General features: G+C 46.8%; 1 protein-coding gene across 1 annotated transcript in view; it reads right to left on the reverse strand.

The window, feature by feature from the left end:
- Positions 1-23,671, reverse strand: part of LOC139580330 (calcium uptake protein 1, mitochondrial-like) — a 150,979-nt gene that overhangs the window by 22,906 nt on the left and 104,402 nt on the right. Inside the window, exons 6-10 of the mRNA XM_071408885.1 lie at positions 11,401-11,515; positions 8,101-8,183; positions 5,250-5,367; positions 4,046-4,128; positions 163-300 (exon numbers count right to left, since the gene is read on the reverse strand). Of these exons, the coding sequence (XP_071264986.1) occupies positions 163-300; positions 4,046-4,128; positions 5,250-5,367; positions 8,101-8,183; positions 11,401-11,515 (537 nt within the window). The remainder of the gene's footprint in view (positions 1-162; positions 301-4,045; positions 4,129-5,249; positions 5,368-8,100; positions 8,184-11,400; positions 11,516-23,671) is intronic.

Here is a 23,671-nt window from a genome sequence, read left to right on the forward strand (position 1 = left end):
CACTTTAACCCTAATTGTAACCCTAACCCCTAATTCTAAAATAGCATTTTTCCTTGTGGGTCCCCATGTCCGAATGTTCCTTGTTTTACTATCCTTGTCAGGACTTCTGGTCCCCATAAGGATAATTAACCCCCCCCCCCCCCCCCCCTCACTCCTCTGTACCTGGGAATCTCTGAACATCTTCTTGAGTCCCTTCTGCGTCTGTTTGTGTTTGTGTGACTGGATCCCACTGTAAGACAGCAGCATGCCTCCAAACTGTCTCTCTGTTATACACCCATCCACTGGGTCGTTACGCATAAACTGGACAGAGAGAGAGAAGAGAGGAGAGAGACAGAGATGAGGAGAGAGGAGAGAGACAGAGATGAGGAGAGAGGAGAGAGACAGAGATGAGAAGAGAGGAGAGAGACAGAGATGAGGAGAGAGGAGAGAGACAGAGATGAGGAGAGAGGTGGGGGGAGAGGAGAGAGACAGAGGTGAGGAGAGAGGTGGGGGGAGAGGAGAGAGAAAGAGAGGAGACAGAGATGAGGAGAGAGGTGGGGGGAGAGGAGAGAGACAGAGGTGAGGAGAGAGGTGGGGGGAGAGGAGAGAGACAGAGGTGAGGAGAGAGGAGAGAGACAGAGATGAGGAGAGAGGTGGGGGGAGAGGAGAGAGACAGAGAGAGAGAAGAGAGGAGAGAGACAGAGATGAGGAGAGAGGAGAGAGACAGAGATGAGGAGAGAGGAGAGAGACAGAGATGAGGAGAGAGGTGGGGGGAGAGGAGAGAGACAGAGGTGAGGAGAGAGGTGGGGGGAGAGAGACAGAGAGGAGACAGAGAGGTGGGGGGGAGAGAGATGAGTGTTATTTTACTGTAGGACAGCAGGCTCCAAACTGTCTCTCCCTGGTGTGTTCTGATACTGGACAGCTACAGACTGACAGATGTTATTATGAGAAGGCAATACAGGGTAGGAGGGACAGCTACAGACTGACAGACAATACAGGGTAGGAGGGACAGCTACAGACTGACAGACAATACAGGGTAGGAGGGACAGCTACAGACTGACAGACAATACAGGGTAGGAGGGACAGCTACAGACTGACAGACAATACAGGGTAGGAGGGACAGCTACAGACTGACAGACAATACAGGGTAGGAGGGACAGCTACAGACTGACAGACAGATGTTATTATGAGAAGCTAATACAGGGTAGGAGGGACAGCTACAGACTGACAGACAGATGTTATTATGAGAAGCCAATACAGGGTAGGAGGGACAGCTACAGACTGACAGACAGATGTTATTATGAGAAGCTAATACAGGGTAGGAGGGACAGCTACAGACTGACAGACAGATGTTATTATGAGAAGCTAATACAGGGTAGGAGGGACAGCTACAGACTGACAGACAGATACAGGGTAGGAGGGACAGCTACAGACTGACAGACTAATACAGGGTAGGAGGGACAGCTACAGACTGACAGACAATACAGGGTAGGAGGGACAGCTACAGACTGACAGACAATACAGGGTAGGAGGGACAGCTACAGACTGACAGACAATACAGGGTAGGAGGGACAGCTACAGACTGACAGACAATACAGGGTAGGAGGGACAGTTAAGCAGACGGACAGATACACTAACATTAGTTATGTCTTTCTGAGTATACTGAACAAAAATATAAACGCAAAATGTAAAGTCCCATGTTTCATGAGTTAAAATGAAAGGTACCAGAACGAGGAGCTCCACCCTCTCTCTCTCTTTGTTACGGGTTGAATGTCCCTTTCAAAACACTTCTGACACTTCTGATTTAATAATAACAATAATAACAATAATAATAATAATAACACAAGTACTGCTGCTCTTTATCCCCATTCCTCTTCATATTCTGGTGTTGAATCACAGTCAGTGCTGTGTGGTGTGTATGGTGTGTGTGTGGTTTGTGTGTGTGTGTGTGTGTGTGTGTGTGGTGTGTAATGTGTGTATGTTGTGTGTGGTGTGTATGGTGTGTGTGGTGTGTGTGTGTGTGGTGTGATGGTAACAGAAGGGCAAGCTGCTCCGCGTCTTAATCAAGCAGAAAGAAACAAACGTTAATGATTGTTCTACGGACAGATTCTGACCTTTTCATGAAGTCGCACTGAGACACAACAGCCCTTAGTGCTTCTCTGCTGTCAATGGATTCCTCATCACCATTTATCTAACACTCAGAGAGAAAGAGAACGCCGCAGAGAGAGGTTTTATCCGGGTTAAAACCCACCGCTGATCCAACATCTCGACAGTATGACGTTAATAAATTCACTGACTGCACTAACAGGATGATGAGAGACGGACCAATCAGTCGGCAGTCCTACAGAGACGGACCAATCAGTCGGCGGTCTACAGAGACGGACCAATCAGTCGGCAGTCTACAGAGACGGACCAATCAGTCGGCGGTCTACAGAGACGGACCAATCAGTCGGCGGTCCTACAGAGACGGACCAATCAGTCGGCGGTCTACAGAGACGGACCAATCAGTCGGCGGTCTACAGAGACGGACCAATCAGTCGGCGGTCTACAGAGACGGACCAATCAGTCGGCGGTCTACAGAGACGGACCAATCAGTCGGCGGTCTACAGCGGACTACAATCCGCCATGAAGCGTTTTAAAATATCGGTATTTAACCGTTTATAGGGATGATCAAATTGTCCTGCACTGATGTGTTTAAATATCCCAGCACTGTATTGTACCGGCAGTTTAACACTTTATATAGAGAGCACTGCATTGTACCGGCAGTTTAACACTTTATATAGAGAGCACTGCATTGTACCGGCAGTTTAACACTTTATATAGAGAGCACTGTATTGTACCGGTAGTTTAACACTTTATATAGAGAGCACTGCATTGTACCGGCAGTTTATCACTTTATATAGAGAGCACTGCATTGTACCGGCAGTTTAACACTTTATATAGAGAGCACTGCATTGTACCGGCAGTTTAACACTTTATATAGAGAGCACTGCATTGTACCGGCAGTTTATCACTTTATATAGAGAGCACTGCATTGTACCGGCAGTTTAACACTTTATATAGAGAGCACTGTATTGTACCGGCAGTTTAACACTTTATATAGAGAGCACTGCATTGTACCGGCAGTTTAACACTTTATATAGAGAGCACTGTATTGTACCGGCAGTTTATCACTTTATATAGAGAGCACTGCATTGTACCGGCAGTTTATCACTTCATATAGAGAGCACTGCATTGTACCGGCAGTTTAACACTTTATATAGAGAGCACTGCATTGTACCGGCAGTTTATCACTTTATATAGAGAGCACTGCATTGTACCGGCAGTTTATCAAAATAACACTGTTCTGCAGCTTTTTATCAGTGCTGTACTGTGGAGGCAGAGAACAGACTGGTTGGTAAATGAACCGACAGGACAGAGGACAATCACTGTGTCACCATGAGAATGAAGGAACAAAGGCTCAGACAGCCTCCTCAAGGGCTGACTCTCACTGATACTGATGCCTCATCAATTCACACACCCAGATACTTCCCCCCTGTCTCTCTCTCTCTCTCTCTCTCTTCCTCTCTTCCTCTCTCTCTCTCTCTCTCTCTCTCTCTCTCTCTCTCTCTCTCTCTCTCTCCCCCCCTCTCTCTCTCTCTCTCTCTCTCTCTCTCTCTCTTTCTCTCTGTCTCTCTTCCTCCTCTCTCTCTCTCCCTCCCCCTCTCTCCTCTATCTCTCCCTCTCTCTTCCTCCTCTCTCCCCTCTCTCCTCTCTATCTTCCTCCTCCTCTCTCTCCCTCCTCCTCTCTTACTCCCCCTCTCTCCTCTCTCCCCTCTCTCTCTCTCTCTCTCTTCCTCCTCCTCTCTCCCCTCTCTCTCTCTCTCTCTCCTCTCTCTCTCTCCCTCCTCCTCTCTCCTCTCTTCCTTCCCCTCTCTCCTCTCTCTCTCTCTCTCTCTCTCTCTTCCTCCTCCTCTCTCTCTCTCTCTCTCTCTTCCTCCTCCTCTCTCTCTCTACCTCCTCCTCTCTCCTCTCTTCCTCCCCCTCTCTCCTCTCTTCCTCCTCTCTCTCCTCTCTCTCCTCTCACCTCTAGTTTGAGGACATCATGTTGTAGTTTTCTCTGGAACTCCAGGAAGTGTCCAATGGTCAGTTTGTCCTTCAGGTCGGCACCTGGGTGGGGGGGAAAGGGGGGACATTTCTAGAAGAAAGCTTAAGACACACCTTTTGTACGAAATGTACTATACACATATTGACTGGCTGATTGACTGACTGCTGACTGGCTGACTGACTGACTGGCTGATTGACTGGCTGACTGACTGGCTGACTGGCTGACTGACTGGCTGACTGGCTGATTGACTCTGACTGGCTGACTGACTGGCTGACTGACTGGCTGACTGGCTGACTGATTGACTGACTGGCTGATTGACTGACTGGCTGACTGGCTGACTGGCTGACTGATTGAATGACTGACTGACTGGCTGACTGGCTGATTGACTGGCTGACTGACTGACTGATTGAATGACTGACTGACTGGCTGAATGACTGGCTGACTGACTGACTGGCTGGCTGGCTGATTGGCTGATTGACTGGCTGGCTGACTGACTGACTGAATGGCTGGCTGACTGGCTGACTGACTGACTGGCTGACTGACTGGCTGACTGGTAGATTGACTGACTGGCTGACTGGTAGATTGACTGACTGACTGACTGGCTGACTGACTGACTGGCTGACTGACTGGCTGATTGGCTGACTGACTGATTGGCTGGCTGACTGACTGGCTGGCTGACTGACTGGCTGACTGATTGGCTGACTGACTGACTGGCTGACTGGCTGGCTGACTGACTGATTGGCTGACTGGCTGACTGACTGATTGGCTGACTGACTGACTGGCTGACTGGCTGACTGACTGGCTGGCTGGCTGACTGACTGATTGGCTGACTGACTGACTGGCTGACTGACTGACTGGCTGACTGGCTGACTGGTAGATTGACTGACTGACTGGCTGACTGACTGGCTGACTGGCTGACTGACTGATTGGCTGACTGACTGATTGGCTGGCTGACTGACTGACTGGCTGGCTGGCTGACTGACTGGCTGACTGACTGGCTGACTGGCTGGCTGACTGATTGGCTGACTGACTGACTGGCTGACTGACTGATTGGCTGACTGACTGACTGGCTGACTGGCTGGCTGACTGACTGATTGGCTGACTGGCTGGCTGACTGGCTGGCTGACTGACTGACTGGCTGACTGACTGACTGACTGGCTGACTGACTGATTGGCTGACTGACCGAAGAAGTATGTGGTGAGAGCGGAGCTGCAGCCGCCAGTCTTCAGGGTGTTACCCGTAGTGGAGCGGTCTCGATGACGCATCCCCATACTGGTCTGAGACCTGATGATACTCTGGACCTGGAGAGAGATGTGGGGAGGGAGGGAGGGAGGGAGGGAGGGAGGGAGGGAGGGAAGGAGGGAGAGAGGGTAGGATGTGGGGAGAGAGGGAGGGAGGGAAGGAAGGAGGGAGATAGAGTAGGATGTGGGGAGAGAGGGAGGGAGGGAAGGAAGGAGGGAGAGAGAGTAGGATGTGGGGAGAGAGGGAGGGAGGGAAGGAAGGAGGGAGATAGAAGGAGGGAGATGAGAGGGAGGGAGATAGAGGGAGGGAGATGAGCGGGAGGGAAGGAGGGAGATGGAGGGAGGGAAGGAGGGAGATGGAGGGAGATGGAGGGAGAGAGGGAGGGAGATGGAGGGAGAGAGGGAGAGAGATAGAGGGAGAGAGAGAGGGAGATAGAGGGAGGGAAGGAATGATAGAAAGGGTTCAGAAAGGAAATTATAATGAGGAAATTGACCCTTTGAACCTATTGTTGACCGTTTGGATGCATCGGAGAAGCGTTGTCCATGTCTAGATATCTACTGTGTATCAATGACTATAACACACTGGTTCTACACCAGATATTTAATCTCTGAATCACACTGCCTGATCCTTTAACGCAATCAAGCTAAACCATGAATTTGACTATAAAATCACACATGCACAACACAACGTAGTTTTATAGAGAGAGCACAGTGGGTTGTGATTTAATTTGTGGCCTGAACCAATTATAAATTCACAGTTTGACATTTATTAAATGAACTACATGGTGAAATCAGCTCTTTCAGACTGTGAAAAAGAAACAAAACAAAGTGAGAAACTAAAGAATTACACCTCTATGTAGTGGATGACTTACCCTCTATGTAGTGGATGACTTACCCTCTATGTAGTGGATGACTTACCCTCTATGTAGTGGATGACTTACCCTCTATGTAGTGGATGACTTACCCTCTATGTAGTGGATGACTTACCCTCTATGTAGTGGATGACTTACCCTCTATGTAGTGGATGACTTACCCTCTATGTAGTGGATGACTTACCCTCTATGTAGTGGATGACTTACCCTCTATGTAGTGGATGACTTACCCTCTATGTAGTGGATGACTTACCCTCTATGTAGTGGATGACTTACCCTCTATGTAGTGAATGACTTACCCTCTATGTAGTGGATGACTTACCCTCTATGTAGTGGATGACTTACCCTCTATGTAGTGGATGACTTACCCTCTATGTAGTGGATGACTTACCCTCTATGTAGTGGATGACTTACCCTCTATGTAGTGGATGACTTACCCTCTATGTAGTGGATGACTTACCCTCTATGTAGTGGATGACTTACCCTCTATGTAGTGGATGACTTACCCTCTATGTAGTGGATGACTTACCCTCTATGTAGTGGATGACTTACCCTCTATGTAGTGGATGACTTACCCTCTATGTAGTGGATGACTTACCCTCTATGTAGTGGATGACTTACCCTCTATGTAGTGGATGACTTACCCTCTATGTAGTGGATGACTTACCCTCTATGTAGTGGATGACTTACCCTCTATGTAGTGGATGACTTACCCTCTATGTAGTGGATGACTTACCCTCTATGTAGTGGATGACTTACCCTCTATGTAGTGGATGACTTACCCTCTATGTAGTGGATGACTTACCCTCTATGTAGTGGATGACTTACCCTCTATGTAGTGGATGACTTACCCTCTATGTAGTGGATGACTTACCCTCTATGTAGTGGATGACTTACCCTCTATGTAGTGAATGACTTACCCTCTATGTAGTGGATGACTTACCCTCTATGTAGTTGATGACTTACCCTCTATGTAGTGGATGACTTACCCTCTATGTAGTGGATGACTTACCCTCTATGTAGTGGATGACTTACCCTCTATGTAGTGGATGACTTACCCTCTATGTAGTGGATGACTTACCCTCTATGTAGTGGACGACTTACCCTCTATGTAGTTGATGACTTACCCTCTATGTAGTGGATGACTTACCCTCTATGTAGTGAATGACTTACCCTCTATGTAGTGAATGACTTACCCTCTATGTAGTGGATGACTTACCCTCTAGGTAGTGAATGACTTACCCTCTATGTAGTGAATGACTTACCCTCTATGTAGTGAATGACTTACCCTCTATGTAGTGGATGACTTACCCTCTAGGTAGTGAATGACTTACCCTCTATGTAGTGGATGACTTACCCTCTATGTAGAGACCTGCTATCTGAGACCACTAATCCCTGTCTCCTAGGAGATGAGAAGCCATATGAGACCTGCTATCTGAGACCACTAATCCCTGTCTCCTAGGAGATGAGAAGCCATATGAGACCTGCTATCTGAAACCACTAATCCCTGTCTCCTAGGAGATGAGAAGCCATATGAGACCTGCTATCTGAGACCACTAATCCCTGTCTCCTAGGAGATGAGAAGCCATATGAGACCTGCTATCTGAGACCACTAATCCCTGTCTCCTAGGAGATGAGAAGACATATGAGACCTGCTATCTGAAACCACTAATCCCTGTCTCCTAGGAGATGAGAAGCCATATGAGACCTGCTATCTGAGACCACTAATCCCTGTCTCCTAGGAGATGAGAAGCCATATGAGACCTGCTATCTGAGACCACTAATCCCTGTCTCCTAGGAGATGAGAAGCCCTATGAGACCTGCTATCTGAGACCACTAATCCCTGTCTCCTAGGAGATGAGAAGCTATATGATAGTATATTGAACACAGTACAGGGCTTGTTATGTGCCCGTGTTCTAACCTGTTCAAACTCGTCCAGGTCCACCTCTCCGTCTCCGTTCAGATCAAACATCTTGAAGGCGATCTCAAAGTTCCTCTGGGGCGCTGAGAGACACACACAGGGTCAGACCTGAGATCGAATATTACATGAACTCACTCAAATACTTTGATCATGTCTAGTTTGCCTTTGGGCACCAGATTTGCAGTTATGTGACTTGTTCCATTGGTTAACCTGCACCAGGTATATATATATATATATATATACATACACACACACACACACACACACACACACACACACACACACACACACACACACACACACACACACACACACACACACACACACACACACACACACACACACACACACACACACACACACACACACACACACCCTCCCTTATTGAGCCTTTGTTTGTCCATTGTACTCATTCTATGACTATGGGAGAAACAGTGTTACATGACTCACCCACAGGGGAGAGGGTAACACCATAACATGAGATCAATCACACAACATATGGTTGTCTGGTCCTCTGGATCAATCACACAACAACATGGGTTATTGGGTTCAGGCCTTCACTACACACAACAACATGGGTTACTGGGTTCAGGCCTTCACTACACACAACAACATGGGTTACTGGGTTCAGGCCTTCACTACACACAACAACATGGGTTACTGGGTTCAGGCCTTCACAACAACATGGGTTACTGGGTTCAGACCTTCACAACAACATGGGTTACTGGGTTCAGACCTTCACAAAAACATGGGTTACTGGGTTCAGGCCTTCACTACAGACAACAACATGGGTTACTGGGTTTAGACCTTCACAACAACATGGGTTACTGGGTTTAGACCTTCACTACACACAACAACATGGGTTACTGGGTTCAGGCCTTCACTACAGACAACAACATGGGTTACTGGGTTTAGACCTTCACAACAACATGGGTTACTGGGTTTAGACCTTCACTACAACATGGGTTACTGGGTTCAGGCCTTCACTACAACATGGGTTACTGGGTTCAGACCTTCACAACAACATGGGTTACTGGGTTCAGGCCTTCACTACACACAACAACATGGGTTACTGGGTTCAGGCCTTCACTACACACAACAACATGGGTTATTGGGTTCAGGCCTTCACTACACACAACAACATGGGTTACTGGGTTCAGGCCTTCACTACACACAACAACATGGGTTACTGGGTTCAGGCCTTCACTACAGACAACAACATGGGTTACTGGGTTTAGACCTTCACAACAACATGGGTTACTGGGTTCAGGCCTTCACTACAACATGGGTTACTGGGTTCAGACCTTCACAACAACATGGGTTACTGGGTTCAGACCTTCACAACAACATGGGTTACTGGGTTTAGACCTTCACAACAACATGTGTTACTGGGTTCAGACCTTCACAACAACATGGGTTACTGGGTTCAGACCTTCACAACAACATGGGTTACTGGGTTCAGACCTTCACTACACACAACAACATGGTTACTGGGTTTAGACCTTCACAACAACATGGGTTATTGGGTTCAGACCTTCACTACACACTACAACATGGGTTACTGGGTTCAGACCTTCACAACAACATGGGTTATTGGGTTCAGGCCTTCACTACACACAACAACATGGGTTACTGGGTTCAGACCTTCACAACAACATGGGTTATTGGGTTCAGACCTTCACTACACACAACAACATGGGTTACTGGGTTCAGACCTTCACAACAACATGGGTTACTGGGTTCAGACCTTCACTACAACATGGGTTACTGGGTTCAGACCTTCACTACACACAACAACATGGGTTACTGGGTTCAGACCTTCACAACAACATGGGTTATTGGGTTCAGACCTTCACTACAACATGTGTTACTGGGTTCAGACCTTCACTACACACAACAACATGGGTTACTGGGTTCAGACCTGCACTACAACATGGGTTACTGGGTTCAGACCTTCACTACAGACAACAACATGGGTTACTGGGTTCAGACCTTCACAACACCATGGGTTATTGGGTTCAGACCTTCACAACAACATGGGTTATTGGGTTCAGACCTTCACTACAACATGGGTTACTGGGTTCAGACCTTCACTACACACAACAACATGGGTTACTGGGTTCAGGCCTTCACAACAACATGGGTTACTGGGTTCAGACCTTCACTACAACATGGGTTACTGGGTTCAGACCTTCACTACACACAACAACATGGGTTATTGGGTTCAGACCTTCACAACAACATGGGTTACTGGGTTCAGACCTTCACTACAACATGGGTTACTGGGTTCAGACCTTCACTACACACAACAACATGGGTTATTGGGTTCAGACCTTCACTACAACATGGGTTACTGGGTTCAGACCTTCACAACAACATGGGTTACTGGGTTCAGACCTTCACTACACACAACAACATGGGTTACTGGGTTCAGACCTTCACTACAGACAACAACATGGGTTATTGGGTTCAGACCTTCACAACAACATGGGTTACTGGGTTCAGACCTTCACTGCACACAACAACATGGGTTACTGGGTTCAGACCTTCACAACAACATGGGTTATTGGGTTCAGGCCTTCACAACAACATGGGTTATTGGGTTCAGACCTTCACTACACACAACAACATGGGTTACTGGGTTCAGACCTTCACTACAACATGGGTTACTGGGTTCAGACCTTCACTACAGACAACAACATGGGTTACTGGGTTCAGACCTTCACAACAACATGGGTTACTGGGTTCAGACCTTCACAACAACATGGGTTATTGGGTTCAGACCTTCACTACAACATGGGTTACTGGGTTCAGACCTTCACTACACACAACAACATGGGTTACTGGGTTCAGACCTTCACAACAACATGGGTTACTGGGTTCAGACCTTCACTACACACAACAACATGGGTTACTGGGTTCAGACCTTCACTACAACATGGGTTACTGGGTTCAGGCCTTCACTACAACATGGGTTACTGGGTTCAGGCCTTCACAACAACACGGGTTATTGGGTTCAGACCTCAGATGGCACACTGTTACATTCATGTTGTTTGTGTGTGTGATCCCTGAGGGAATTGAACCCACAATCTTGGTATCACAACTCTCTGTCTGTCTGTGGTGTGTGTCAGGTTCAAAGCGAGGTGTGTGTGTGTCAGGTTCAAAGTGAGGTGTGTGTGTGTGTGTGTGTCAGGTTCAAAGCGAGGTGTGTGTGTGTGTTTGTGTCAGGTTCAAAGTGAGGTGTGTGTGTGTTTGTGTCAGGTTCAAAGTGAGATGTGTGTGTGTGTGTTAGGGACTTACTAGAGAGCACAGTAGTGAGGAAGATGTAATCAGAGAAGGAGATGAGACCACACTCCCCCAGTGTGAAGAAGATACTGTCCTCATCCGCAAACTTCTCCTTCCCCTGGGTAATCTTCTACTCATCAGAGAGAGAGAGAGAGAGAGAGAGAGAGAGAGAGAGAGAGAGAGAGAGAGAGAGAGAGAGAGAGAGAGAGAGAGAGAGAGAGAGAGAGAGAGAGAGAGACTAGTCAGTCCTGTGGTGTGAGCAGGGAACCTCCCAGTTCATCAACTGTCATTTTATTTTTTTGAAATCATATTGCATCATGGGGAGTGACCACAGAACACTCTTTAGAAATGGGAGACACAAAGTGCTCCATACACGGGACACGAAGCCAACCAGGCAGACGAAGGGAGCAGGAATCACCATGAGTCAGTGTACAGTACAGCCGATACAATATAAAAAGAGACACAGGTGTTTATAATAACGCAAAGACACACCTCACAGAGAAACACAGTATCATATACATACAACTTTCAACAACAGTGACTTCCTCTTGATTTACAACATCAATTATTCATGTTGACACATTGACTCACAAGTGAGAGAATCTCCGATTAAGCCTAGTCTTAGACCTAGACTAAAATGTACTTTCAATGGAAATGTATACCGGACCGAGATAATGATATAGACTTTCAAACACAGCAGAGTGTTTATAGACTTATCCACCACACTACATTATTAAAGTGGAGTAGCCTTTCCTGCAGTGGCCTGACCAAAGCGCCCTCTAGTGGTCTCATGGGTGGAATGTTATTCATCTTTTTCATAGTTTCATAATTAATAAACATTCATTTATTACCGAAAATCTGGTGTTTCTATTTGAAACGATTTTGTTATATTTAAATCTTCTCTGATGTATATAAAGTGTAATATTGGGATACAAACTCAAAATGTAATACATTTCTACTCTATATCTGACATGTTACAGGTGTCTTCGTTTTTTAAGCCCATAACCATTTATGTGATTTGTATACTTTTTCCCTAGTGTATTTGTGTTTTGTATTAGTGATTCACCATAGTGAAGGCGTAGGTTCAGGTTTTCTGGGTCTCTATGTTTTTTGGTTGGATATGTTTCTCAATTTCATTCTTTATCGAGGCACAAGGCGAGACCCAGATGGAGACACAGGAGGCAGATGGTTGGAGTCTTACAATGTTTAATAATCCAAAAGGGGTAGGCAAGAGAATGGTTGTGGACAGGCAAAAAGGTCAAAATCAGATCAGACTCCAGGAGGTACAGAGTAGCAGACAGGCTCGTGGTCAAGGCAGACAGAATGGTCAGGCAGACGGGTACAAAGTCCAGAAACAGGCAAGGGTCAAAACCGGGAGGACTAGAAAAAGGAGAATGCAAAAAGCGCTGGTTGATTTGGAAACATACAAGACGAACTGGCACAGAGAGACAGGAAACACAGGGATAAATACACTGGTACAGAGAGACAGGAAACACAGGGATAAATACACTGGCACAGAGAGACAGGAAACACAGGGATAAATACACTGGGACAGAGAGACAGGAAACACAGGGATAAATACACTGGCACAGAGAGACAGGAAACACAGGGATAAATACACTGGCACAGAGAGACAGGAAACACAGGGATAAATACACTGGTACAGAGAGACAGGAAACACAGGGATAAATACACTGGCACAGAGAGACAGGAAACACAGGGATAAATACACTGGTACAGAGAGACAGGAAACACAGGGATAAATACACTGGTACAGAGAGACAGGAAACACAGGGATAAATACACTGGCACAGAGAGACAGGAAACACAGGGATAAATACACTGGCACAGAGAGACAGGAAACACAGGGATAAATACACTGGGAAAAACAAGCGACACCTGGAGGGGGTGGACACAATAACGAGGACAGGTGAAACAGATCAGGGTGTGACATTCTTAGGTTTTTGCATTCTTCATCAAACCATTTGTCTTTGTTCTTAATTTTCTTAGATTGTCTGCTTGAAACTTTTAGATTTGATAGGGAAGCTGAGAGGTCAAATATACTGTTTAGGTTTTCCACTGCCAAGTTTAAACCATCACTATTGGTATTTTCTATTTTATTAGGATCCCCATTAGCTGTTGCAAAAGCAGCAGCTACTCTTCCTGGTGTCCACACAAAACATGAAACACAATACAAACATTAATAGACACGAACAGTTCAAGGACAGAACTACATACATTTATAAAAAGGCACACGTAGCCTACATATCAATGCATAGACACAAACTATCCAGGTCCAATAGAGGAGAGGCGTTGTGCCACGAGGTGTTGCTTTATCTGTTTATTGAAACCAGGTTTGTTGTTTATTTGAGCAATATGAGATGGAAGGAAGTTCCATGCAATAATGGCTCTATATAATACCACGTTTTCTTGAATTTGTTCTGGATTTGGGGACTGTGAAAAGACCCCTGGTGGCATGTCTGGTGGGATAAGTGTGTGTGTCAGAGCTGTGTGTAAGTTGACTATGCAAACAATTTGGGATTTTCAACACATTAAAGTCTCTCCTCAACTCTTAGCCAAGAGAGACTGGCTGGCATAGTATTGATATCAGCCCTCTGATTACAATGAAGAGCAAGACGTGCCGCTCTGTTCTGGGCCAGCTGCAGCTCAACTAGGTCTTTCCTTGCAGCACTGGACCACACGACTGGACAATAATCAAGATTAGACAAAACTAGAGCCTGTAGAACTTGCTTTTTGGAGTTACGGACAGACCTCTCCCCATCTTTGTAACCATTAAATCTATATATTTTGACCATGACAGTTTACAATCTAAGGTAACGCCAAGTAATTTAGTTTCCTCAACTTGTTCAACAGCCACACCATTCATTACCAGATTCAGCTGAGGTCTAGAACTTAGAGAATGATTTGTACCAAATACAATGCTCTTAGTTTTAGAGATGTTCAGGACCAGTTTATTACTGGCCACCCATTCCAAAACAGACTGCAACTCTTTGTTAAGGGTTTCAGTGACTTCATTGGCTGTGGTTGCTGATGCTTATTTGGTTAAATCATCAGCATACATGGACACACATGCTTTGTTTAATGCCAGTGACAGGTCATTGGTAAAAATAGAAAAGAGTAGAGGTCCTAAAGAGCTGCCCTGCGGTACAACACACTTTAAATGTTTGACATTAGAAGCTTCCATTATAGAAAACCCTTTGAGTTCTATTAGATAGATAGCTCTGAATCCACGATATGGCAGAGGTTGAAAAGCCATAACACATACGTTTTCTCAACAACACGTTATGGTCAATAATATCAAAGGCTGCACTGATATCTAACAGTACAGCTCCCACAATCTTCTTATTATCAATTTCATTCAACCAATCATCAGTAATTTGTGTCAGTGCAGAACATGTTGAGTGCCCTTCACTATAAGCATGCTGAACGTCTGTTGTTAATTTGTTTACAGAGAAATAGCATTGTATTTGGTGAAAAACTATTTTTTCCAATAGTTTGCTAAGAGCTGGCAGTAAGCTGATAGGTCTGCTATCTGCTACCAGAAAAGGCCTCTTTACCACTCTTGGGTAGCGGAATGACTTTTACTTCCCTCCAGGCCTGAGGACAAAGACTTTCCTCTAGGCTCAGATGAAAGATATGACAGATAAGAGTGGCTATGATTTTTCCACCTCTCCCTCACTAACTTTACAAAATTCAAACTTGCACTGCTATTCTTTCATTATTAGTTTTTTTATGTATGAAAACGATGGCTCACTGTTTGTTGTGGGCATTTCCTGCCTAAGTTTGCCCACTTTGTCAATGAAGTAATCATTAAAATAATTGGCAACATCAAATGGTTTTGTGATGAATAAGCCATCTGATTCGATGAAAGATGGAGTTGAATTTGTCTTTCTGCCAATAATTCCATTTAAATTCCTCCAAAGTTTTTTCCATCATTCTTTTTATCATTGATCTTGGCTTCATAATAAAGTTTCTTTTTCTTTTTGTTGAGTTTAGTCACATCATTTCTCAATTTGCAGTAAGCCAGTCAGATGTGCAGCCAGACTCATTAGCCACTCCTTTTGCCCCAACTCTTTCAACCATACAGTTTTTCAATTCTCTCATCAATCCATGGAGCCTTAACAGTTTTAACAGTCAGTTTCTTAACAGGTGCATGTTTATCAATAATTGGAAGAAGCAATGTCATAAATTCATCAAGTGCAGCGTCTGGATGCTCCTCATTAATCACATCAGACCAACAAATATTTTTAACATCATCCACAAGAGTCATGTAACGGCAGTCTAGCTCTTCCTCCTCGAGAAGGATCGGAGGACCAATGTGCAGGTAAGTTTCCATGATTTAATACACATGAAAACAATACACTATACAAAATGACAAAAATAACTAACCGTAACAGTCCCGTGTGGCACAAACACTGACACAGGAAACAAACACCCACAAATCCCCAACACAAAACAAGCCACCTATATATGATTCTCAATCAGGGACAACGATTGACAGCTGCCTCTGATTGAGAACCATATTAGGCTGAACACAGAAACAGACAAACTAGACACACAACATAGAATGCCCACCCAGCTCACGTCCTGACCAACACTAAAACAAGCAAAATACATAAGCACTATGGTCAGGACGTGACAGTACCCCCCTCCTGAGGTGCGGACTCCGAACGCACCCCTAAAACTCAAGGGGAGGGTCTGGGTGGGCATCTGTCCGCGGTGGCGGCTCCGGCGCAGGACGAGGAGACCACTCCACCACTGTCTTTGTCCCCCTCCTTAGCGTCCTTTGAGTGGCGACCCTCACCCCCGACCTTGGCCTAGGAATCCTCACCAAGGTCCCCACTACATTGAGGAGATAGCTCAGGACAGAGAGGTAGCTCAGGACAGAGAGGTAGCTCAGGACAGAGAGGTAGCTCAGGACAGAGAGGTAGCTCAGGACAGAGAGGTAGCTCAGGACAGAAGGGCAGCTCCGGACTACTGGAAGTTCCGGACTGAGGGGCAGCTCTGGACTGAGGGGCAGCTCCGGACTGAGGGGCAGCTCCGGGCTGAGGGGCAGCTCCGGGCTGAGGGGCAGCTCATGACAGGCAGCTCATGACTGGAAGGCAGCTCATGACTGGAAGGCAGCTCATGACTGGAGGGCAGCTCATGACTGGAAGGCAGCTCATGACTGGAGGGCAGCTCATGACTGGAAGGCAGCTCATGACAGGCTGGCAGCTCTGGCAGCTCCTGACTGGCTGGCGGCTCTGGCAGCTCCTGACTGGCTGGCGGCTCTGGCCGCTCCTGACTGGCTGGCGGCTCCTGACTGGCGGGCGGCTCTGGCGGCTCCTGACTGGCGGGCGGCTCTGGCGGCTCCTGACTGGCTGGCGGCTCTGGCGGCTCCTGACTGGCTGGCGGCTCTGGCGGCTCCTGACTGGCTGGCGGCTCTGGCGGCTCCTGACTGACGGACGGCACTAGCGGCTCGGGACAGACGGGCGGCTCAGACGGCGCTGGGCAGACGGGCGGCTCAGACGGCGCTGGGCAGACGGATGGCTCAGACGGCGCTGGGCAGGCAGGCAGCTCAGATGGCGCTGGGCAGATGAGCAGTGCAGGCGGCGTTGGGCAGACGACCGACTCTGACCTGCTGAGGCGCACAGTAGGCTTGGTGCGTGGTGCCGGAACTGGAGGTACTGGGCTGGAGACACGCACCACAGGGAGAGTGCGTGGAGGAGGAACAGGGCTCTGGAGACGCACAGGAAGCCTGGTGCGTGGTGTAGGCACTGGTGGTACTGTGCTGGGGCGGGAAGGTGGCGCCGGATATACCGGACCGTGCAGGCGTACTGGCTCCCTTGGAATAACCCGCACTGGGCTGTGTTGGCGAACCGGGGACACCATACGTAAGGCTGGTGCCATGTACACCGGCCCGAGGAGACGCACTGGAGACCAGACGCGTTGAGCCGGCTTCATGGCACCTGGCTCAATGCTCAATCTAGCCCGGCCAGTGCGGGGAGGTGGAATAACCCGCACCGGGCTAAGCACACGTACAGGAGACACCGTGCGCTCTTCCGCATAACACGGTGTCTGCCCGTACTCCCGCTCTCCACGGTAAGCATGGGAAGTTGGCGCAGGTGTCCTACCTGCCTTCGCCACACTACCCTTTAGCCTCCCCCCCAATAAATTTTGGGGTGAGCCTCTCGCGCTTCCAGCCGCTCTGCCTTGCTAGCGCCTCATAATGCCGCCTCTCCGCTTTTGCTGCCTCCAGCTCCGCTTTGGGGCGGCGACACTCCTCTGGCTCTGCCCAGGGTCCTTTACCAACCAGAATTTCCTCCCATGTCCATTCCTCCTGGTACCGCTGCTGCTGTCGCTGCTGCCCGTTGCCAAGCTGCTTGGTCCGAGATAGGTGGGTGTTTCTGTAACGGCAGTCTAGCTCTTCCTCCTCCTCGGACGAGGAGAGGCGAGAAGGATCGGAGGACCAATGTGCAGCGTGGTAAGTTTCCATGATTTAATACACATGAAAACAATACACTATACAAAATAACAAAAATAACTAACCGTAACAGTCCCGTGTGGCACAAACACTGACACAGGAAACAAACACCCACAAATCCCCAACACAAAACAAGCCACCTATATATGATTCTCAATCAGGGACAACGATTGACAGCTGCCTCTGATTGAGATCATATTAGGCTGAACATAGAAACAGACAAACTAGACACACAACATAGAATGTCCACCCAGCTCACGTCCTGACCAACACTAAAATAAGCAAAACACATGAGCACTATGGTCAGGACGTGACAAGTCACAGCAAAATCTTTTGCTTTCCACCTGGCTACCCCTACCCCGATAAACAGCCCTCCACCCCCTACCCCGATAAATGCCCTCCACCCCCTACCCCGATAAACAGCCCTCCACCCCCTACCCCGATAAACAGCCCTCCACCCCCTACCCCGATAAACAGCCCTCCACCCCCTACCCCGATAAACAGCCCTCCACCCCCCACAGCAACTCGCCCAATTCTCCCCCACTTCTCCTTCACCCAAATCCAGATAGCTGATGTTCTGAAAGAGCTGCAAAATCTGGACCCCTACAAATCAGCCATGTTGAACCTTTTCAAAGGGAGAGAGAGCTGTTTCAGAGCTGGTCATGGGTGCACCTCAGCCACACTCAAGGTCCTAAACGATATCCTAACCGCCATCGATAAGAAACAATACTGTGCAGCCGTATTCATCGACCTGGCTAAGTCAGGTTGACTCTGTCAATCACCACATCCTCATCGGCAGACTCAACAGCCTTGGTTTCTCAAATGATTGCCTCGCCTGGTACACCAACTACTTCTCTGATAGAGTTCAGTGTGTCAAATCGGAGGGCCTGTTGTCCGGGCCTCTGGCAGTCTCTATGGGGGTGCCACAGGGTTCAATTCTTGGGCCGACTCTCTTCTCTGGATACATCAATGATGTCGCTCTTGCTGCTGGTGATTCTATGATCCAACTCTACGCAGACGACACCATTCTGTATACCTCTGGCCCTTCTTTGGACACTTTGTCAACTAACCTCCAGACGAGCTTGCCATACAACTCTCCTTCCGTGGCCTCCAACTGCTCTTAAATGCAAGTAAAACTAAATGCATGCTCTTCAACCGATCGCTGCCCGCACCTGCCCGCCCGTCCAGCATCACTTCTCTGGACGGTTCTGACTTAGAATATGTGGACAACTACAAATACCTAGGTGTCTGGTTAGACCCTAAACTCTCCTTCCAGACTCACATTAAACATCTCCAATCCAAAATTAAATCTAGAATCGGCTTCCTATTTCGCAACAAAGCATCCTTCATTCATGCTGCCAAACATACCCTCGTAAAACTGACCATCCTACCGATCCTCGACTTCGGCGATGTCATTTACAAAATAGCCTCCAACACTCTACTCAGAAAATTGGATGCAGTCCATCACAGTGCCATCCGTTTTGTCACCAAAACCCCATATACCACCCACCACTGCAACCTGTATACTCTCGTTGGCTGGCCCTTGCTTCATACTTGACGCCAAACCCACTGGCTCCAGGTCATCTACAAGTCTCTGCTAGGTAAAGCCCCGCCTTATCTCATCTCACTGGTCACCATAGCAACACCAACCCGTAGCACGCACTCCAGCAGGTATATCTCTCTGGTCACCCCCAAAGCCAATTCTTCCGTTGGCTGCCTCTCCTTCCAGTTCTCTGCAGCCAATGACTGGAACGAACTGCAAAAATCACTAAAGCTGGAGACTCATATCTCCCTCACTAGCTTTAAGCACCAGCTGTCAGAGCAGCTCACAGATCACTGCACCTGTACATAGCCCATCTGTAAACAGCTCATCCAACTACCTCATCCCCTACTGTATTTCTTTATTTATCTTGCTCCTTTGCACTCCAGTATCTCTACTTGCACATTCATCTTCTGCACATTCTACCATTCCAGTGTTTAATGGCTATATTGTAATTACTTCGCCACCATGGCCTATTTATTGCCTTACCTCCCTCATCCTACCTCATTTGCACATGCTGTATATAGACTTTTCTACTGTATTATTGACTGTATGTTTGTTTTACTCCATGTGTAACTCTGTGTTGTTGTTTGTGTCGAACTGCTTTGTTTTATCTTGGCCAGGTCGCAGTTGTAAATGAGAACTTGTTCTCAACTGGCCTACCTGGTTAAATGAAGGTGAAATAAAAAAATAAAAAATCTCATACACACCAGCTGTTGGAACTTAGTCTTTCCTGGACATAGCCTCTATATTGTGATCACTGCATCCAATGGGTACGGATACAGCTTCAGAACAAAGTTCTACAGAATTAGTAAAAATGTGATCAATACATGTGGATGATCTAGTTCCTGTAGTGTTTGTAAACACCCTGGTAGGTTGATTAATAACCTGAACCAGATTACAGACACTGGTTACAGTAAGAAGCTTCAGCTTGATGAAAACCAGTTAATATTCAGGTCACCAAGAAAGCAGACCTCTCTGTTTACATCACATACACTATCAAACATTTCACACATAATATTTAGATACTGACTGGTGGCCTATAAAAAGAAAAGGCTTTACAGTGAAACCTTTTGTCCAGGAAGTTGTCTGAAAGGGATTGGATTTGTTGTTGCCTAATAGTTTTTTGGTAGATTTCCACACTACTTTCCTTCCATCTATAGCATTTCTCAATATTATTCCGTTAATTTGGCTTTGATGCCTCATGATTGAGTATTGCTCTGTTCAGGCAGACTGTGATTTTGCTGTGATCTGATAGGGGTGTCAGTGGGCTGACTGTGAACGCTCTAAGAGACTCTGGGTTGAAGTCAGTGACAAAGTAGTCCACAGTACTACTGCCAAGAGATGAGCTATAGGTGTACCTACCATAGGAATCCCCTCAAAGCCTACCATTGACTATGTACATACCCAGGTAACACATACCCAGGTAACACTAAAATAGTCTGTTTAGCACCATTCTCCTCCTAACACTAACATAAATAGTCTGTTTAGCACCATTCTCTCCCTAACACTAACATAAACAGTCTGTTTAGCACCATTCTCTCCCTAACACTAACATAAACAGTCTGTTTAGCACCATTCTCCCCCTAACACTAACATAAACAGTCTGTTTAGCACCATTCTCCCCCTAACACTAACATAAACAGTCTGTTTAGCACCATTCTCCCCCTAACACTAACATAAACAGTCTGTTTAGCACCATTCTCCCCCTAACACTAACATAAACAGTCTGTTTAGCACCATTCTCCCCCTAACACTAACATAAACAGTCTGTTTAGCACCATTCTCCCCCTAACACTAACATAAACAGTCTGTTTAGCACCATTCTCCCCCTAACACTAACATAAACAGTCTGTTTAGCACCATTCTCTCCCTAACACTAACATAAACAGTCTGTTTAGCACCATTCTCCCCCTAACACTAACATAAACAGTCTGTTTAGCACCATTCTCTCCCTAACACTAACATAAACAGTCTGTTTAGCACCATTCTCCCCCTAACACTAACATAAACAGTCTGTTTAGCACCATTCTCTCCCTAACACTAACATAAACAGTCTGTTTAGCACCATTCTCCCCCTAACACTAACATAAACAGTCTGTTTAGCACCATTCTCCCCCTAACACTAACATAAACAGTCTGTTTAGCACCATTCTCCCCCTAACACTAACATAAACAGTCTGTTTAGCACCATTCTCCCCCTAACACTAACATAAACAGTCTGTTTAGCACCATTCTCTCCCTAACACTAACATAAACAGTCTGTTTAGCACCATTCTCCCCCTAACACTAACATAAACAGTCTGTTTAGCACCATTCTCCCCCTAACACTAACATAAACAGTCTGTTTAGCACCATTCTCCCCCTAACACTAACATAAATAGTCTGTTTAGCACCATTCTCCCCCTAACACTAACATAAACAGTCTGTTTAGCACCATTCTCTCCCTAACACTAACATAAACAGTCTGTTTAGCACCATTCTCTCCCTAACACTAACATAAACAGTCTGTTTAGCACCATTCTCCCCCTAACACTAACATAAATAGTCTGTTTAGCACCATTCTCTCCCTAACACTAACATAAAATAGTCTGTTTAGCACCATTCTCTCCCTAACACTAACGTAAAATACAGTGAAAAATGCTGCGCTGTGCACGCACACACAATGTGGATGTGTGTGTCAAGCCAAGACTGTTCTGCAGCCTGTTCTGATCCACGGAGACATCTCTCTTCTCTGTCTCTTCCTCTTCCTCTTCCTCTCTCTCGGGAGACTTCACTGTATGGTTCTGTGAGGATGCTGTTAGAAGACTGCTCACCCTCCGCCCTTCATCCTCTACATCCCACCATCTCTTTCTCTCCGGTGGAGAGTTCCAACACCCTTAATGTGCTGCTGTTGGCCCGAGGCCCCTGTGGAAGCAGAGAGCCAGGGGACAGCGTCCAACACACTAACTTCTCTCTTTCTCTCCGGTGGCTACCCTTAATGTGCTGCTGTTGGCCCGAGGCCCCTGTGGAAGCAGAGAGCCAGGGGACAGCGTCCAACACACTAACTTCTCTCTCTCTCTCCTCCAATTTTCCCTTTCTCTCTCTTCCTTCATCTCTCTCTCCCTCTCTATCTTTCTCTCTTCATCTCTCCCTCCTCGCGCTCTCCCTCCCTCACATTTCTCCCTCCTCTCTCTCTCTCTCCCTCCAATTTGCCCTTTCTCTCTCTTCCTTCATCTCTCCCTCTCTTCCTCAATCTCTCTCTATCTTTCCCTCTTCATCTCTCCCTCCTCGCTCTCTCTCTCTCCCCCCCCCTCCCTCACACCTCTCCCTCCTCGCTCTCTCTCTTCCTCGAAGCTCTCCCTCCTCTCTCTGCCTCCATCTCTTCCTCCTCTCGCTCTCTCTCTCTCCAACACCCTAACTCCCTCATCTTATCAAACACATGAACCTAATCATAAACATTAAGCGAGGAGCTCAGTCCAGTCTAGCCCTCTCTGATACAAACTGGTACCCTGTGTCATTTCGGACACAGCCTAACTCTCTCTGAAGGAAATGGTCTATTTTCTGATAATATTATTGGTCTATTTTCTGATAATCCGTGTTTGTCTCTGGTCAGGCTTGACTCAGGCTCAAGCTGAATGTGCTTGGCAGACAACATTTCAACTAAACCGTAATCAATTTTTTCCCTTAAGAGGAACTCTTAGAGAGGTTGTACTTATGAAATACTCACTCAGAGAGTCCTAGTTAATTACCTTCTCCTTAAGCTTTTGGCATGCGTCCCAAATGGCATCCTACTCGTTATATAGCGCAACGACATAGGGCTTCAAAAAATAAAACTAGTGCACTACGTAGGAAACGAGGTGCCGTTTGGGGACTCAGGTCGGATCTTCAAAATGGAGTGTAATTGGTGCTGAAGTGAATTAAGTTCTGACCTAGTCTTCTCTGTTCTGACCTAGTCTTCTCTGTTCTGACCTAGTCTTCTCTGTTCTGACCTAGTCTTCTCTGTTCTGACCTCGTCTTCTCTGTTCTGACCTAGTCTTCTCTGTTCTGACCTAGTCTTCTCTTTTCTGACCTCGTCTTCTCTGTTCTGACCTCGTCTTCTCTGTTCTGACCTCGTCTTCCCTGTTCTGACCTCGTCTTCTCTGTTCTGACCTAGTCTTCTCTGTTCTGACCTAGTCTTCTCTGTTCTGACCTCGTCTTCTCTGTTCTGACCTAGTCTTCTCTGTTCTGACCTAGTCTTCTCTGTTCTGACCTCGTCTTCTCTGTTCTGACCTAGTCTTCTC

This window comes from Salvelinus alpinus, chromosome 7 (assembly GCF_045679555.1).
Source record: "Salvelinus alpinus chromosome 7, SLU_Salpinus.1, whole genome shotgun sequence".
Taxonomy (NCBI): domain Eukaryota; kingdom Metazoa; phylum Chordata; class Actinopteri; order Salmoniformes; family Salmonidae; genus Salvelinus; species Salvelinus alpinus.